At 34.8% G+C, this 19701-nt stretch overlaps 3 protein-coding genes across 4 annotated transcripts; 1 reads left to right on the top strand and 2 right to left on the bottom strand.

Annotated features, from left to right (window-relative positions):
• The first annotated feature begins 247 nt into the window (after positions 1-247).
• Positions 248-2357, top strand: LOC132055776 (COBRA-like protein 4). The gene is made up of 6 exons (XM_059447762.1): positions 248-481; positions 591-670; positions 744-1200; positions 1280-1427; positions 1503-1780; positions 1884-2357. Exons 1-6 carry the CDS (start codon positions 361-363, stop codon positions 2165-2167), a joined length of 1368 nt encoding a protein of 455 aa, XP_059303745.1. The 5' UTR covers positions 248-360; the 3' UTR covers positions 2168-2357.
• A 283-nt stretch (positions 2358-2640) lies between these two features.
• On the bottom strand, positions 2641-6785 carry LOC132055775 (COBRA-like protein 1). 2 transcript variants are annotated; one of them, XM_059447760.1, is made up of 6 exons: positions 6520-6785; positions 4896-4975; positions 3821-4277; positions 3461-3620; positions 3081-3358; positions 2641-2996 (listed from the first exon to the last, which is right to left on the bottom strand). In XM_059447760.1, the coding sequence occupies exons 1-6, from the start codon at positions 6632-6634 to the stop codon at positions 2701-2703; spliced, it is 1386 nt and encodes a 461-aa protein (XP_059303743.1). In that variant the 5' UTR covers positions 6635-6785; the 3' UTR covers positions 2641-2700. The 2 variants fall into 2 exon arrangements, with proteins under 2 accessions (XP_059303743.1, XP_059303744.1); XM_059447761.1 differs by having other exon boundaries at positions 6526-6785.
• A 9558-nt stretch (positions 6786-16343) lies between these two features.
• Positions 16344-18232, bottom strand: LOC132055774 (small ribosomal subunit protein mL104 (rPPR9)). The gene has a single exon (XM_059447758.1). The coding sequence runs from the start codon at positions 18130-18132 to the stop codon at positions 16579-16581; it is 1554 nt and encodes a 517-aa protein (XP_059303741.1). The 5' UTR covers positions 18133-18232; the 3' UTR covers positions 16344-16578.
• Positions 18233-19701: the final 1469 nt, after the last annotated feature.

The following is a 19701-nucleotide window of genomic DNA, read 5'->3' as shown; positions in this document are numbered from 1 at the left end:
CAATCAAGAACAATTATGACTTAACATCTACTACAAAGAGCCAGTTTTGCCTACCGTTAACTCACTAATCAGAACTGATAATATATCCCACCTAGGAAATGACTGCATAGCTATTGCGTTCAAATGTCCCATTTTTCTCCGCCTTTCTCAGCTTGATGACCCTTGAAAGATACCAAAATAGGTGAGAAAGAATTATAGAGTGGGAGTGAGAAAATGAGATTATGGCATAAAGCATCCAACAACCATTAGGTGTGGCATCATCATGAGCTAAAATTCCCTCTCTTTTAATACTCCAAGTTCGCTCTTTTAGAAGAGAAAAAACATAAAGATCCATAAACATCAAGATATACTATACTAAGGATGTCTCAGAAAAGAATATCTTTTGATCGAAAAGATTACTCCGATCAATGCCAAATCTTAGTTCCTCTAGCAAAGTTTATTTTTTTCGCAGTCGTCTTGCCTTCTATCTTGCCTCATGCAGGTACTGTACAATTTTATAAATATGAAATTGTATATTGTAGGTTGTAGCCCCTTTCCTTTTGTTACCTGGCAATCAATTACATATTTTTGTCTTCCTTTTGGACTTTCAGATGCATTTGATCCATTGGATCCATTTGGGAACATCACAATTAAATGGGACGTCATGTCTTGGACACCAGATGGCTACGTGGTAAGTATCTTCATAAAACATTGAATGGAACGAAGGATTATACGAGTAATGAAAATATGCAACATTTGTCTAGGCTGTTGTAACGATGAATAATTTCCAAATGTATCGGCATATTATGAGCCCTGGATGGACTTTAGGATGGAACTGGCCAAAGAAAGAAGTGATATGGTCCTTAGTGGGAGCACAAACAACAGAGCAAGGTGATTGTTCCAAGTTTCAAGGAAATGTACCACACTGCTGCAAGAAGGACCCTATACTTGTTGACTTGCTTCCTGGAGTTCCCTATAAACAACAGTTCAGCAACTGCTGCAAAGGTGGGGTCCTCGCGTCTTGGGGTGAAGATCCTTCAGAGTCGGTATCTGCCTTTCAGATTAGTGTTGGACTTGCTGGAACATCAAACAAGACAGTAAAACTACCCAAGAATTTCAGTTTGCTTGGTCCAGGACCAGGCTACAGTTGTGGCCCTGCAAAGATAGTGCCGTCCACGGTTTTCCTCACTGATGATCATAGGCGAAAAACTCAAGCATTGAGTATGTTTCCCATTTATTTTTTTCCCTGTGTTTTCGGCATTTCAATATGCAATCAGGTTGATGTAAAAATTACTTGCAGTGACCTGGAACGTGACATGCACCTATTCTCAGTTTCTTTCATCCAAGTACCCGAGTTGTTGTGTTTCTTTCTCAACTTTCTACAATGACACGATCACTCCTTGCCCATCCTGTGCTTGTGGTTGCAGTCATAAACACAATTGCATCATGTAGGTATCCTTTGCATACGTCGAGCTTTCCCGTTAACATTTGGTAATTAGTCTACTGGGATTTTGATGATGCAGGGGAGACTCGGAAAAATTGAAAAGGAAGGGAATAAACACTCCAAAAAAGGATAATGAACCACTGCTACAATGCACGCACCACATGTGCCCAATAAGAGTGCATTGGCATGTTAAGATCAATTACAAGGATTATTGGAGAGTCAAGATTGCTATCACTAACTTCAACTACAGATTGAACCATACACAGTGGACACTGGTAGCACAACATCCTAATCTCAACAATGTCACTCAAGTTTTCAGCTTCAACTACAAGCCTCTCGTCCCTTACCAATCCATTAGTGAGTGCATATGAATATCAACTTTTAGTTTTTTTTTTCTCTAACTTAACTTCATGCTGGAAAAAAATTGAACTCAACTTAACAATCATTTCTTGATACACAGATGACACTGGCATGTTCTATGGTATGAAGTTTTACAATGATCTCTTGATGGAAGCTGGACCTTCGGGGAATGTTCAATCTGAGGTGCTTATGCAAAAAGATAAGAACACATTTACACTGAAATCAGGATGGGGATTTCCTCGGAGAGTCTACTTTAATGGAGATGAATGCAAACTTCCCCCTCCGGATTCATACCCAAAATTGCCCAACTCTGCTGAAAAAATATCATTTTCATTTCCAAGAACTGCAATTTGCACGATTTTGATGATTTTCCTCATCTGGTAACGGAAAAAATAACTCAGCAACAACATATTTTACTGGCGCTTCTCATAACATTTAGATTGTGTTCCATCATCAAGAGCTTGTTCCGGTTGTTTTAAATCGCGTGCATGTGGATAGGATAGTGAAATTGAACCTTGTTCATTTTATTGTATGTATATCCGGAGATAACAATTGTCTTATGTACAAGATTCTTGCTTTCTGCCACTTCCAAATTATGAAGCTTTCTAAACATCATTCAATAGTGTACATCAAAATTCTCAAAATGTAGGGCACAAAGCATTATCAAAAGGGGTTACAATGTGTTTAAAGATATACAATGTTTATGTGTAAACTCAAGCAATCGAACCGAAACACGCTAAGTCAGTGGTTACATCTACAAAATCACAAGTAAACCTTCACATATGCGAACCTAGGGGTGAAGTTGCAGAAGTGATGCTTTTAAATTTACTGCAGACATAATGTTGATATAGACAAGGTAGGAAAACCTCTTCATTGGAAGCAATGAAAATCCTCAATTATATTTCTTTCTTATAATTTTAAAAGTCATGTGAACATAGTAGAATAAGAGATATCAAAATTGCGGCCAAAAAGTGAGGTAGAGTAAGCGCACTGTGGGCACTAGCATTTGGTAGGTAGGGATAGACATCCGCAGGTGGCATAACACAATTGTCACCATTAAAGTAAATCTTTCGAGGGAAAGCCCATCCTTCGTCAAAGGTGAACGTCGATTTATCCTTCTGAAGTATGACCTCTGATTGCACATTTCCAGAAGGTCCACTCTGCATTAGCAGATCATTGTAATATTTGATTCCCCAAAACATAGCAGTATCATCTGTAAAAGATCAATTTTAAAAGATGAGACCAGCTGAAATAAACGAAAAGTTGTATTTCAATGTCAAGGGCAAAGACTACTCACTAATGGAACCATAGGGGACCAGTGGCTTATAATTAAAGCTGAATATCTGGGTGAGATTGTCAAAGTTGGGGTGCTGAACAACAAGATTCCACTGGGAATAATTCATTCTGTAGTTAAAATTTGTTATTGTGATTTTTACCCTCCAGTAAGCTTTATAGTTGGTCTTAACATGCCAATGAACCCTAATGGGACACATATGAGGAGTACATTGGACCAGAGGTCTGAAATCATTCTTTCCAGAACTTACACGTGTTGAAGCTAAATAAGGGGAGTCCGGTCTGTCAGAGAGCATAAAAAAATATCAAATGAATATTAAGAACTTCTGGAAATTTAAAAAAAAAGAAGGGGAGAATTTGAGATTAAAGATAATGATTGCTTACTCTACGCATGTTCCCGGTCGAGTTATGTCATTTTGGCAACCACATGCGCAAGTCGGACAGTTTATAATTGTCTTGTTGTAGAAAGAGGATAGTGAGACACAACAAGTGGGTGTCTTCTGAGCTAGGAACTGTGAATAGGTGCAAGTAACATTCCATGTCACTGCAAGGAAAAAGATAGAATTAACATGATTATATCTTTTACTAGTACAGACTTGGCAATTTTCATGCTCAAAGAGAATATCTTGAGAAAGTAAAGGAAGATAGTAGAAATAACATTACTTAATTTATAATGAAAAACATTCAACAACCGAGAGAAACTATTATTGCATACTCATAGCTTTATAACCCACTGTAACTTACTCAAAGCTTGAGTGAACCTCCTTCCATCTGGTGTTGGAAACTTGGTTGGTTTCCCCTTCGTTGCAGGCCCACAAGTATATCCAGGCCCCGGTGCCTTGAGGGTGAAGTTTTTTGGCAACCTCACGGTTTTGTTACTTGTTCCTGCTTGACCGACAGTCAGCTGGAATGCACTAACAGCTTTCTCCGTGTCTTGAACCCACGAGCTAATTACTCCACCTTTGCAACAATTTGCAATTTGCTGGTTATACGGAGTTCCTGGCAGCAAGTCGACAATGGTTGGATCCCTTTTGCAGCAATGAGGGATGTTCACTTTGAATCTTGAACAGTCTCCTTGCTCTGTGGCTTGACCTCCAACTGCACCCCAGATTACTTCTTTTTTGGCCCATGTCCAACCCAATTTCCACCCCGGTGCTTGAATATGACGATACTTTTGGAAGTTATATATTGTAACAGCAGCCTGCTTAATGCAAAGGAAAAAACATTTTTTGGGTCAAATACAATTGTGATAAATTTCATTATAAGCTATGATTGGTATTTTAAGTGACAAGTGATGCTCCTAAGAAAAAAAACTGAACTTCCATGTTTGCACTAATTCAAATAGATAAGAAAATAATGCAAACTCAAAGTAAACTTATTAAAAAACAATCATTTCCAGCTTATTCTTATGGTTCCCGGAACCTTTGATAAATTTCAAAATGCTTAGATTGGAGAGATTATATAAGGGGCCTTTGTACTCTGTAAAAAGAGCTACAACAAGAACAGAATTAAATACTTGAACCACCATGAGGTTAGCTTGTTTCATTTTGTAGAAAGCGTGGTAAGAGGGGACCTTCAAAATAGGTGTGTCCTATCATGTTTCAGGGGGCAAAGTACATCTATTTATGTTTCTTTTCTTTTTTTGTTGAGTGAGGGATCAAAGTGAGAGTCCTTGAGTGTTGGTTTGCAAATCCAATTAGCTTGGAAATCAGACAATGATACATCTGAAATCATGTTTCTTCTACATAGAATCATATCTGCCCTTGCTGAGAGATCTTGAAGAACATGTCATTAGTAAAATAAAAGCAAATGCACTCACAGTATATCCATCTGGAGTCCACGATATAACATCCCACTTGATGGTAATATTTCCATTGGGATCGAGTGCATCATAAGCGTCTGCAACAATATCCAGCAAATAGTAAACTTCTTTATTCGAGCTCAAGACAAATAGTATAATTAGCGGTTTAATTTCTATTGTTTCTCAAGAGTTTATTCCGTATCCCAAAGTTTGGTCTTCAGAGAGACAAGTTAAATTATTAGAACTCATCCTCAACAGGAAGTAATCTGAATTAACTCATCAACCTGGCCAACAAAAACTGTATAAAGCCACTGTATAAGATTGTACATTTTTATGTCCCGAACATCATAAATGTAAAAGTCAGCTGAGGTAAATTTAATATTACAAATCTAAGATTATGTAGGTGAATCTAATGTCACCAATGTGAACTAACTCATCAATAATCAACAAAATTTCAGTAAAGCCACAGTTTAACGAATGTGCATAAGATTGCTAGAATATCAATGTTTGAATCATTATAAATGCCAATGGTTGATTTAACATTACTTGTAACAAAATATCTTTTGGTTCTAAATCAACTACCTGAAGTTTGACCATCAAATTTAGACTGAGATCAGTTTTTCAGGAACCATCTTACATAGTACCTTTGCCTGAGAGTGCACAAATTAGTACCTTTCCATTTTGGTCTGTCCTAACAAAAGTGTCTCTTTCTATATTTAATAAGTTTTTCAATTCTAACATCCTACGTGGCAAGGTTAAGACCACAAGATTTAAAGTACTACACATATCTTTAATTTAAGTCCACTAGATTCAAAAGTCTCCCGTTATTTCTTAAACTCCGTGTCCAGTCAAACTAAGATACTTAAATTGGGACGGAGGGAATACCATTCATTTTTTAAAGCCATAAATGAAGAGAAGAGTATCTTAGATTACTACTATTCTGCATTTCTGCTCTTTCTGTCACAAAAAAGGTCATGAAATAGAATTCTTTTCTGCCTGAAGAAACAACCCAGGGATAAAAAGCAAAACACGACAAACTTAAAAGAAATTAAAACAAGGAATAAGTCAAAAAACAGAGAGAGAGAACCTCAACTAAAACAATGGGTGAATGTCGATGAATAATATTAAAAAGATAAAAGAAATAAAAAATAAAGCGTTTTGTAAGATGGTCAACGAAATGCTCTAGAGTCTTCCACTGTACCGCAGAGTAACCTAAGCTGAGCATGCACAACAACGTGCAGGGCATTCTTATTCCATCAATAAACAAACTCGAATATATTGATTGTCTGACGTAAAAAAAAAAAATCGAATATCCAAACTATCTTTGACCAAAAGTTAATCAAACCAACTCCACGAATGCCAAATAAAAGAAATTACTTTTATGTCGACCCACAAGAACAAAAGGGGAAAAAAAAAAAACATTTTTTCAAGATTATCATAATCCCTTTATGTGTAATCTTGACTCTCTTCTTTTCCGTTACAGTGAAACAGGTCCAGGAATTTACATTAGCAATGTTACATGTTGAAGATAACCCAAGATATAAACATGCTGACAGAAGTGAATGATAAGAACAAACAATTTTTTTTTTTTAATGGAATACTTAAATGGTATATGATGACAGAGGGAAAAAACACATTGGACACTCACCTGTAGACGTAAAGCATATAAGAGAAAACAAGGAAGTCATCAGAATAGCTAAACTGCTAAATTTAGTGATTGATCTTGAGCTGGAACTGAGACAAAGGCAGACCTCCATTCTTGAGGCAAAAAAAAAAAAGACTTAGTGGTCAGTGGATAGTTTGTGGATTTTTAACTTGAGAAGAGTGACAAATGCTATTTTGTGTTTGGGGAATGCTGGTTGGCAGAATAGCAATGAGAAAGAAGAGCATTTAAGCGTTGGGGTTGGGGGTTTGCCCCCCGGGGCGAGGCGCGGGGGGGGGGGGGGAATTAGAAAGTGTAGTGGCATGGAGTTAGCCTTTTGTGATGTTCAAATCGAGAGGGTGCCAAAAAAAAATATATTAAAAAGAAAACTATGGAAAGGGGCAAAATAGACTTTATAGAGCCAACTGTCATAAGTTAAGCTAATTACTTCCTAGTTCCTCCGACTAAAGAAGAGTATCCATTTAGCCATTTACACACTCCTTAAAAAAATAGTACTGTAACTTCTAAATAAAAATAGATAATTTGACTAAACTATCCCTAATTAAATAGGCATTAGAATTTGATCACTTAACACTTAGGGTATGTTTGGAAAACCACATGGTAATTAGAATTGGTGTAATTACTAGGGTAGTAATCACACATCCCTGTAATGACACCATTAGTTTAATTTAAAATAAAATTTAATTATAAAAAGTGTAAAATTTATATTTAAAAGATATGTGCCTTTATAAATGATATTAAATTAGTTTTTAATAACATGTTGTTTCTTAAAAATATATTAATTAATAATCATATATTTGTAACTAATATTGTAAAAAATAATTGATATATATTTTTTAGATTAATAATATTTTTATTTTAATTAATTATAAACTTAAAAGCAGACTTTTTTGTGAGAACATCATGGATTGGATGTTTGAGAATTTTTTTTTATAAATATAATGCCATAACATTATTCAAATGTTTAACCAAAAAAAATCTAGCAACTGTAAGTGAAAAATAGACAACATGCAATGTGAAATAACAAGTCAATAGTATTAAAACAAATAAATTAAAATTCAAAAATATAACCTAAATTCAAAAACCAAAAGAAAAAGTTTTAACAAAATACTCTTATGTCAAATCTCAACATTACATAAGTAATTAGTTCAGGATGAAATATGGACTCCCCCATTTATGTTGTCTATTTTGTACATGAACAATCATAAACACAATACGTGGAGGTCATCTAATATATGAACAATGCAGAATATTTACATATCACATAAACGCAAGGCATGTATCTTGCATTTAAAATTTAGTTTTTAATCATCTTTTAATAAAATGTTTAGTTTTTAATCATCTTTTAATAAACTATGTATTCTTATATTAAATTGTCACTGCTATAATTAAATTATAGTATGATTTACTGTAAAAATAGGTATGCTGAGAACAATATTCCTCTAGCAAAATGCAAGATATTTTAGGCAGATAGTAAATTTGTAACTAGCTTATAATAACATGAATGAAATTTACATTTTGAATAAATAATACTTCGTGGAATATGATTGGCCATTCTATGTTCATATAATTAGGATTAATGAGCGTGCAAAGTGATTTCAATTAGTTTTTAGGCAGCCTAAAAGTGGATAATTAAGCTGATGTGTTGAAATCTTCAGGGGCGAATTGCCCTTCTCTTGGGGTGATCTTTAAATTTTGCCCCTCATATTTGAAATCTTTAAATTTTGTCTTTCGGCTAAAACTCATGGGTTCCAGGTTCGAACCCCCACTCAGTCAAAATTTTAAAAAAAATTCACAAGGCACAGTTTAAATTTCGCTATGGCCCCACCGGCATACACTTGTTAAGGAATTACCAAAGTTATCACCAAAGATACTTATGCCAAGTCCGCCCATAAGGCATGAGTATGTCGGGTCCCCAGATAACTTTGCAATTCCTTAACAAGTGTATGTATCCCAGCATACGCGCGACCCAAACCTTGCCTTACAATTTTTTTTTAATTTATGCTTGAACGGGAGTCCGAACCCAGAACCTCATGATTTCTGCGTGAACGCTCAGGGTTGCAATGCGAAAGGTAAAAATTAAAAACCAAAGAATATAGATAATTTAAAGCCACAATATAGAAAATTTAAAGACCACCCCAAATGAAGGGCAATCCGCGCAAAAAAATGGAATCTTCATTCCTTCTCGTTTCGTTCTTGATACGTACTTTTGACTTAGAATGTTCATTCACAGGTCCTCGCGGCTCTTTGGGGCTTAGAAAGGCAAACCAATTGAATGTCACTTCATTAAGAAATAGTAGGTTTAGAAAATATTATTGAGGTTGTCAATTTCGTTTCTTTATAGGGAATTCCGATCAAATGCAAGGCAAGACACAGACTTTATCTTTCCCAGATAGTATTTGTGAATAGTAATTGAAAATTGTATGTATCTAGAAACGTCTAATACGTGGTTACATCATATATATAATGTTTTGACATTCCAAAAAAAGGACGAGAAAATTAGAATAAGAATTGGCTTCTCAACAAACTATATGGTATTTTTTGTTGTTAAGGGTAATGTAAGGGTAAAATGGGCATTTAAAAAAGTTAATTAGGATAAAAGGGAAAGAATGTCTATTGTTCAAAGTTGAGGGGGGAGTTTGATGTTCAAAGAATCTTATTTGCCTTAGAACTTTATTTAAGCTTGTTGAAGAAAAGAAATGGCTAAAAATAAATTTTTATTTTTATTTGCGCACTTTAGCATATTAAGAGAAAGATCAAAAAAAAAAAAAAAAAACTTGTTTTATGCTTAAAATTAGTTATTCCTTTCCAAATCATTTTCCAAGCATATTGAGACTTTACACTACTTAATATGAGTATTATGGTAAAATATATACTTCATTTATTAATTCTTAAAAGGAGTATGAAGTCAAAATTAGATAAGTACAGAATGGGTCAATTAAAAAGTATAAATGTCCTAAGTAAAAATTTAATTATGTTTATTGCTGGAGATATGCCGTGAAAGTTGGCAGAGGAAAATTCTCCAAATCGTGAATAGGAGTAGAAAATTGTACCACGTCTTCAAAAACTATTTTTTCATTTACTAAAAGAATTTATAAGGTTTCCTTTTACGGTTTATTATTTTCTTGGTAATTTCGTATATTCATCTTCTTCTTTTTGAGGGGGAGGGTGGTTTAAAACCCCTTGTGGAATAAAGCATAAGAGGAAGAGGATGGATGTAGAGACTTCAGACTAGAGAGGAATGAAACATGGATTCCCCCATTTATGTTGTCTTTTTTCTACATGAAACAATCATAAACACAATATGTGGAGGCCATCTAATATATGAACAATGCATAATATTTACATCAATCAAATAAACGCAAGGCATATATATATGTCTTGCATTTAAAGTTTTGTTATTTAATCATTGTTGAGTATAATATGTATTCTTACATTAATTTGTAACTGCTATAATTAAATTATATGATTTACCGTAAACATCAAGTACAATAAGTATGCTTAGAACAATATCCCTCTAGCAAATTGCAAGATATTTTAGGCTGAGAGTAGTAAATTTGTGACTAGCTTATCATATTATGAATGAAACTAGTGAATGTATCCGCGTTTAGTGCGGTTACGAAGACATTAGTAAATTTCTTTTCTAAATTAATCGAGATAAAAATTTCATGTATATGCGTAAAATTAATAATTATAAATTTTGTTGAGACTGCTATTTGTAAATTTTTTTATACAATAATAAGAACAATTTTATACGAGATCCTCACTTTAAATATATGTCTACGGTTTTCTTGATAAAAAAAAATTATATGGTTTTAACACTTAGTAATTAATTTAGCTTATATAATAGGGTACCTGTATATACGTCAAGGGAAGAACAAAAAAACATAAAAGAAATAAATTACAACAGGATTTCTCTCCAATGAATTACACTTTGTTATGTACTTTTCACTCTTTTTCTTTTTTTATCATCTTTTTCCTCGTGCTTATTTTTCTTTCCTCATCTTATTCCAAAACAAAGCCACATTACTTCCCCTCCACCTTGTAGTTTTTTTTTTTTTTTTTTTTCTTATTCGCCTTTTCCTCCTGATTTCCTACTGTACATTACCTCAAGTTCTGAAAGTGAAGGCAAAATGGTGTCCACATAGAAATCAACCTTTCGCAGAAAAAATAGTAAAACCTTTAACAAAAATTGAAGAAACCAAGTCAGATATCTCAATAAACTGAAGTGACTATAAATGAAGTATTATTTGCTTTGAACCTATAGAAAACACAAGAAAATGCAACAACGAATTAGATTATACCATAAAGTCGTAGATCAAGTGACAATACAGACACATGCTACCAGCGAAGCTTTTTCACAAGGTTAGTGGCGTAGGAAAAAATTGGCACAAATGGCTATACCGTGATAAAACGCAATCATCTAAAACATTAAAACATAAAAGCATTCGTTAATTCAAATGTCTTTTTATTAAGAGGGGTCTGGAATATAAAAGGTTGTCAAAACAGCTGATTATTAAAGTCTCCCTCTGTTTGCATTCTAGAATTTTTAGAAGTATTTTGTTAATAGCACAAAAATAGGAGAAAGGTCAAAAAATTTAGAAAAAAGATAAATAGGAATAGTGGTCATAGAGAGGTGTTACATTATCTTGTCTATACCTAGCTTTATGTTATATATTGATGATTTACATTTTGGATGGGTATACTTCGCATTTTTTATGTGCGAAGTGCCCTTCAAATGCACTGGTCTTTAATTTTTGTCCCTTTCGCCTAATACCATGAGGTTTGGGGTTCGAACCCCGACTCAGTAAAAAAAATGACAATTTCACAAGGCAGAGTTTTGTAGTAAAGTTAGGCCAGTTCGGGCTAAAGTTAGGCCTTAAGACCGAATTTTGCCTTCAGGTATAAGACAAAAATATGCCTTAGCATGCATGAAGGCAAAACTCTACCTTAAGGTAGAGTTTGACTTAACTCTGCCTGAGGCGGAGTTTTGCACTCGCAAATTCAAACTCTACCTTGAGAATTTTTTTTTTTTAGTTTTGACTGAGCGGGGATTAGAACCCGTAACCAAAGAGTTCTAACGAAGGACAAAAATTAAAGACCACTAATTTAATGGACAAAAATTAAAGACCACCCTAAAATAAGGGCATTCCTGCGAATTGCCCTATACTTCGTGGAATGTGACTGGCCATGGGCAATTTGCAAGATTGCCCTTCGCTGGGGGTGGTCTTTAATTTTTGCCCCTCAAATTGGTGGTCTTTAATTTTTGCCCTTCGCTAAAAATTCCTTGGTTTGGGGTTCGAACCCCCGCTCAGTCAAAAAATTTTAAAAAAAATTCGCAAGATAGAGTTTGGATTGCATGGGCAGAGTTTTGTTAAGGCAGAATTTTGAAGGCAAAACTCTGTCTTGCGAATTCAAACATCTGCCTTGAGAAAATTCCTTCTTTTTTTTACTGAGCTGGAATTCGAACTCAAAACCTCAGTATATTAGGCGAAGAACAAAAATTAAAGACCAACAATTTGAATGACAAAAATTAAAGACCACCCCAAATGAAGGGTAATCCGCTCAAAAAAAAGATTATCAATTGCACCTTAATCGTCAGATTAAGACTTCATTATCATACTCGCTCAATACACGGCTGGTTAAGGGAGATCATTACCTTATAATTATATAGAGTTTAGTACCTTAGCACATCTTTCTTCTATTAGATAAAACTTGTGAACTCCGCGCTTCACGCAGTTATCTAAAAACATAAAATTCGTCAAACAATCTTGTTCTAAATTTGAGGAAGTCAGAAAGAATATTTGAACTTCTAAAATGTATATTGAAAAGAAACTGAATTGGTTAATACTATATATTCAGTACGAAGTAGTTAGGCTTGGCAAAGGGAAATATGAGCAATTCAACGAAGGGTGTGATTAATATGAATCGTTCACATTAGATTTTTAAAGCACTTAAATGCATGTAGATGGTGATTTATAGCTCTTTCAATCGACAAAAAAAAAAAAAAAAAATGCACGTAAAAGGGTGATGCATTTTCCTTCTGCATTTACATATCTTAAATCTCTTTAAATGCACCTCCTCTCATGATATACTATAAACAGAGGCCCAAAAAAACAGTCAGCCTTTGTTCAACTGTTTCTCCATCACAATTATTTTCAAAGCCAATTACAAATTGCGAAGTAACTTAAATGTGTCAAATAAGTAGCTTAAATTAGATGTAAAGTCGAGGATTGCCCCGTCATAGTTTGTATAAGCCCACCAACACCGAGTCCCTCCATACCGTATTTAGGCACACGTTTCCTTTTTATAAACTTCCAAGCATGATAGGCAAGGGAGGGACAACTTTACTAATTATCAAGTGATGCCATTAAAGCTTTTAAAGTCCACCAATCCATTAAGATACATTGCAGATCCTTGTCCTGAAAAGAACACTGAGGTTGAGAAGAGATCTCCCCAAAAAAAAAAAAAAAAAAAAAGTTTAATCCCTACATGTAAATAAGTGAGATAAAAACTGATAAGTAGCAACTATTATAATCAGAGTAATCCGTTAAAATAATGGGTAGAAAAGAAAGCTCGTGAGATAATCACTCGCAAATAAATTTGTTATTTATTAAGGTCTTAACCTCAGAAGCAAAGCTGGTTACTGTATTACACAACTCTTTTAAAGAGGGGAGATAATCATGAAAATCAGATAACAGAATAAGAAGTTAATAATGCAGAACTCCTGAGAATTTCAGAATTCTGTCTGCTCCTGTAACTTAAATTAAAACTTAACATCCAAGAATGTAACACTGTAAACAGCATTCAAGAAAAAAAACAAAAAAAAAACAAAAAAAAAACAAAATAAGTTTCCATGCATAAAACACAGGCATGAAAGAGCAGGAGACGTGTTCTTAGAGGAGAGTTGTGCCTTGTATACAGTGCCAAAACCGCCTTGCCATATTTTTTTTAGTTTGATGGAAGTTGTTGATTGCTAATTCTGGTTCACTAGATGCAAAATTCTTTGTGCACGCCAAGAACACAAAGTAAGACATCAAATCTTCCTATCAGAGTTAGAACCAGAACTTGTATGTGGCTTCCCAAAAAAACAGACGAATGGAATTCGCCATTCTCTAAAGAGTGTGATCACTAATGAAATTTCATGCTACTCAGTATAGTCAACTTGTTTATCATAATAAATAAAACAACTGCAATATGCCTGAATAATTGTTTGATAGATAAGTACAAAACACACTTGACTAACTGCCTCTGTCCTTAACCAAATCAAACATATTTGACCAAGCCATAGCAGGTATACTCTGAACTCTATTATCGAACCTTACATTGAACCTGCCAATTTATTATCTTTGGTGTCTTCCATATCTCAGGAGAGACATATTTTAACTACAATTTATTTGAGAACTTACAGAGGACAATTTATTTTTTATAACTACACAGAGGAGGTAATAATGTGGAAGCAAAGATATATTATATTGTAAGTTGAGGAAAACATACTGATCTAAAGAGAAATTCAACTTTGAAGAAGTTGTTCATTTCTGCTCTACTGCATAAACTATATATAAATTACCCAACCGAATAAACATGAAAAAAAAAAAGAAAAAAAAAAGCTACAACTGTAACTTTAAAAAACAGGGATTTAAAAAAAAAAATGAGAGATCGTTAATGCAAACTAAATTAAAATACTGAAAAGAATGTAACTTGATACCAGGAACGTGTAGGGATGAAATGAACAAAAGAAGTAAATAGACGACATGGGGGGCCAAGACAGGACGAAGTAAGATTTCATACAAACATATTACTCTTAAGCGCATCTTTCAGTTTAATAGGTTCAAATATAAATAAACCAATAGGCGTTTCAAGAGTGATTGCTATAGGCCCTTCTTAGGACATGCTTGTATTAGATGTAATTAGTATGATTATTTAGCTTTTCCTTCGTTTTTCTAAACAGTCCAACAGCAAAATAATACCACACCAAAAGAAGAAGAATATATATAGTTCCTTAATTGTAAATAAGACTGTTCCAATAATCATCCAAAGAATCATGATTTGAAACTAAGTATTTAATGACTTGCTTTAAGATGGTCGAAACCAAGATTATGCCAGGACAAACTGCTAATAATGTGTGTGTTGGGGTTGGGAGAGGGGGGGGGGGGGTTAAGACAATAACATAATACTGGGAGAATAATATAATATACTCATGAAAAGTTTTTAAAAAGAAACATTTAGTTGTTGATCTGAAAAGGTCTATGTTACATGTTGCAAATATATCCAAAGACGGAAAGGTGGTAAAGATTACTCTGAAAGAATTACAGACCTGTATCTTTTGAGTAAACAGCACCATTTGGTTATCCCTTCATTTTCCCAAACAATCTAACTGCAAAATAATTCCAAACCAAAAGAATGAGAATATATAAGTTACTTAAATTATCTTTTGGCATAGCCGGTTGAGATCTCTTTTTGGTAGTTGGACATCCAGTTAAAAACACTTGGATTTCATGATAGAAGAACACAGCTGCTAGTAACACTATATATAACCAATCAAAAAAATAGTTTCCGGAGCTTGCTGTGGGAAATTGAGAGGAGAATGTCGAGTCATATTCTCTTCTTCCACCCATATGCACAATTTGTGAACCCTGCCAGAAGAGATATAGATGTCCAGAGAAGCGATATATAATAGAGATAATGCGAAAAGCAGAACTCAAATCATCAGCAATACCCCTTGTTGAAACATCAAAGGTTTTCAATAAAATATTGCAGATTCTTTCTGCTTCCTGAATAATATGGCTTTTGGGGATTTGATCATTAGAAAGGTCGAACATATTTACAGAGAGTTCTTAAATTGTTGAACTTCTGCAATAAAGTTAACCGTATGTTTGCGTCTCTTTTTTTGCGGGAAGACTCTGTTCACCAGAATTTGATCTACAGGGAAAAACCAGAATTCAAAAGCGATAACCTTGAGAATCGAGTCTCTTGAAAGTAATCGAAAGAAGTCTGAGGAAATTTACAAGGAAATAGTGGACGCGACAGAAGTAAAAGGAATTGGTTGTGATAGGAAAAGTCGCATACCTGGGGCAATTGGAGGAATTTTTGTGCGTCTGACTGCAAATAGACCTTTGGAATGCCCCTTCCAACTAATAGAATCTGCTTTGATGCAATCCAAAGCTATGTTGCTTAGCAGCTGAAGCAAAAGACATACTCGTTCTACTTCCCAATCATTTACATTCCTTCTAAGAAAGAGATTCCAGCCTGGTGTTGAAAAGAGATTCCAACCTTGAGTCGAATAAAATTCTGCAACTGCTACATTGTGCTGAGTTGATATTCTATAAATATCCGAGAATTAATCTTTCGGAGGAGTGTGGCCCAACCATGCATCTTCCCAAAACTTTATTTTCCTTCCATTACTAAATGTCTATAATACTAGGAGAACATCAGCCTTGTTGATTAGAAGGGACATCGAGTAATCTTACATAGCAAGAAACACGACCTATGTTTTCTAAAGAGTTACCAAATACAGATAATACTATGTAAATCATCAGTTCCCTCTTCCAAAGTACTGATTTTGCAGATACAACATCTTTTATGTACCTCCAAACGAACAAAGAATTCTTTGGTGGAACTCTGCTTTCGTAATAAGAATAATTTGACCTTGCCCATTTACAAATCTTACCCAAAGGTGAAGCACCATAAGGGGCATAAGGGAGAGGAAATATTGCATCAGAGTAGTAAATTAACAATTCTAATTGACGGCATAGAGGAGAAAGTTAGTGCACAAGATAAGCTCCGTGGGCATCATTACACAGTAGCAAGAATAGACACATTCAGAATTTATAGTTCTAAGCCAATTCATGAGATACAAAAATATAAATTCATTCATGAGTTACAAATTTAAAAAGCAATAAAACATAAAGGAGCGGGCATTGCTGTTAGCCAAAAATTTTTTATTTCTACTGTTGTCAAGACATATCAAAACAAGGAGGAAAAACTTTCAGCAGACCACTGGAAAATCTCTCTCAAAATCAACCAACACAGAAGCGATTAAAATGCTCGGCGGGCCATTTTCTTAGGCTTCTTCACAAAACTTAGGCGGATTTTCTTTAGCTTTGTCCTCTTTCTAGCCATTTTCTCAGGCAATGTCAACCGCTTCTTCTCCTTCTTCACAGCAGTAGGTTTCTTCTTTGCAAATCTAGGATGGACCATATAGGCCTTTGGCTCAACTGCCAACCCATTGCTCTCGGCTTCCTTATAAAGTGCATTTGCTTTGTCAACACGATTATGAGCAACCAGCCTTCCCATCAACAAGTCGTATGTCTTTAACCCCGGCTTGCAACCATCTTCTTTCATCTTAGCAAAGACACTCAAAGCATGATCGATTCTTTCAATCCCACATAATATTTTCAAAAACTCATAATATGCCTTCTTATCAAGCGCATCCCCAAATCCAGCTGATTTCATCCTATCGATCATTTCATCACCCTCTCCAACTCTAGCAGCCTGGTACAAGCTCCTAATAAGAGTGAGAAATGTCGTCTCATCGGGATTACAACCCCACTCCCCCATCCTATAAAACAGATTCAAAGCATCCTCCGTTTTCCTGATCTTACATAAGTTAGTAATCAAAACATTAAACGTTTCCACATCTCTTGGAACACCCTTCTCCTCCATTTCTAGCAACACATTCTCCGCCTCGTTTTGAAGCCGGAAAGGATCCTTCTTCCTACACAACTTGCAAACACAATCAAGAATAGCATTATACGCAGACGTCCCAATCTCAAACCCACCTCTATACATCTCCCCAGCTAACCGCTGTGCCTCGTCAAGTTTCCCATCAATACACCAACCCCTAATCAACATATCACATATATATTCATCCGGAAAGAACTCATTCGCCAAACTCTTCACCATTTTCTCAGCATAGCTAGCAAAACCATGTTCACACAACCTAGACACAACCAACTTCAAAGAATCCAAATCCCTAACAAACCCATAATCTTTCTCCATATTTTCGAAAAAAGTCACTGTTTGAGTAGTTCTCCCAGCCCTTACAAGTCTATCAACCATACATTCTAACGTCTTCCTTCCATTAATCCCAACCCCATCACGAAGTACATCATGAACAGCTTTAAAATCCTTTCTCCTCCCAAAGTAATCAACAAAATAAGACATAACCTCATCATCAAGATTGAAACTTTGCTTAGACTTAACCCAATTAAAAAACCCAAGAACCGTTCTGCCTGCTTCAGGTGAAAGATTGAGTGTGGTAAGGATTAAGGAAGGCGTTACAGGTACATGGGAGAAAGAAAGATCGAGTCTTTGCGGAATGGATAAAGATTCAGCATCAAGTTCCTTAACAAGCTCAGAAGAAAGTGAGTGAGCATTAGTTTCTTCAAGATCATCATTTTGGGAAGAAGAGAAGGATCTGAAAGTGGTGGAAAATGGTGAAGTAAAAAAGTGGGGTTTGGAAAGGGGTTGTTGTTGGGGAAGGGAAAGGTGAAGGTGCTGGGTTTGATTGGTTGCTGATGATGAAGAAATGCAACGATGGAAGAGTGTACGGAGGTGGAGCCGTGTTAACGGCGACGTGATTCGACGCATGTTTACAATGTGTGAGTGAGAGAGGAGAGGTTGACGGCTATGGCGGAAGTGTTAAACCCTCTCTCACTGCTACTGGTGGCTCTGCCCTTTGGGCTTTGTCTTTGGGTGTTGGGCCTTTAGGATTAAACTTTCGCAAATAGCCGAATTGTCGTCCATATGATTAACTTTTTTTTTGCACGGAGTGCCCGTCTTTTGGGCTGGTTTTTATATTTTGCCCATCCATCATTTATGCCTTCTTTAATTTTTGCTCCTGTCGCTTGTTTAATGAAAGTTTTTTGACGAAATTACCATTATCCCATTAAAACCCTTTCTATTTCGTTATTTTTCATTTTTTTTTTTTTGCTTCTTCGTTCCTCCTTTGTTTGTCTCTCTTATTTGTTCGAAAATTTAGGTATGAATTTGGATCTTTTGCTCGTTTCAATATTTGTTTTTATGTTAAATTGTTGTTTGTTGAATTGATATCTTTGTCTTCGTCGTTTTTTATATTTAATTGATCCTTTTTTATTTAAAACTATTTTTTAACATGTTTTGTTAAAGTGTCTGTATGATTTTTTGAACGTTAGTTTCGTTCCCCATGTTATATCTTGGTTTTTTGAACGTCGTATTATGTTGTTGCTATGTTTTTGTTGATTTTGATATGCGTTTTGGTTTTCTCTATGTTGAATCTTTGAAGTTTTGCCTGTGAACAGCTGTTTTAGGTTATTGGTGTTGTTTTTGTTTAATAATCTGGTTTTTATGAAGAATGTGTTTGTGTGAGGCAACATATACATGTCTATAATTTTTGTTTTTTGAAACTGAAGTTATGCCTATTCTGGCATAATTTCATGACTTAAGTTAGTTTGTATGTGTTTTGGTTTTTTGGTGTTTTTTTGTTAATAATGTTGGTTTTTATGAAAGTTTATATGTTTTCCTGATTATAGGTTTTTGTATGTTGTACCTGTTAGGCTAAATTCATGAATGAAGTTATTTTGTATGTTTTTTGGTTTTCAATGTGTTGAATCTGTTTATTTTTGCCTATGAACACTAGTTTAAGATTTTTGGTGTTGTCTTTGTTTAATGTCTGGTTTTCAAGGAAGCTGTGTTTGTTTGAGGTAAATATACACGATTAAGTGGTTCTTATTTTTTGAAACTAAAGTTATGCCGTCTTGGTTTTTTGGTGTTGTTTTGTTAATAATGTTGGTATTTTATGCAATGTTATGTGTTTTTGGTGTTGTTTTGTTAATAATGTTGGTTTTTTATGCAATCTTATGTGTTTTGGTTCTTTCTTCTATGATGCAGGTATTTGTGTACCAGTCTAGGGGCTGATTTTGTATTATGGTATATGTTAATTATTTTCATTCTCATTTTGGGTTTATTCTTATGTAAATTCTTGGTTTCTGTTTTTTCTTTTATAGGAAGAACATCCCTTGGTTAAGTTTGAACACTAGGTTGAAAGATGTGGTATGTGGAGTGGTGATTTTCATTTTCAGGGTTTGATTATGTCCTTTTTGAGTGTCTCTCAATTGGACTTGTTGAAAAAGGTGTTTTTGAATGAGTTTTATGGATTTGGGTGATGTCTTTGCGATAGTA

The sequence above is a fragment of the Lycium ferocissimum genome, chromosome 5 (assembly GCF_029784015.1).
Source record: "Lycium ferocissimum isolate CSIRO_LF1 chromosome 5, AGI_CSIRO_Lferr_CH_V1, whole genome shotgun sequence".
NCBI lineage: Eukaryota > Viridiplantae > Streptophyta > Magnoliopsida > Solanales > Solanaceae > Lycium > Lycium ferocissimum.
The sequence above is the reverse complement of the archived record's forward strand: the minus strand, read 5'-3'. Positions and strand labels throughout refer to the sequence as shown.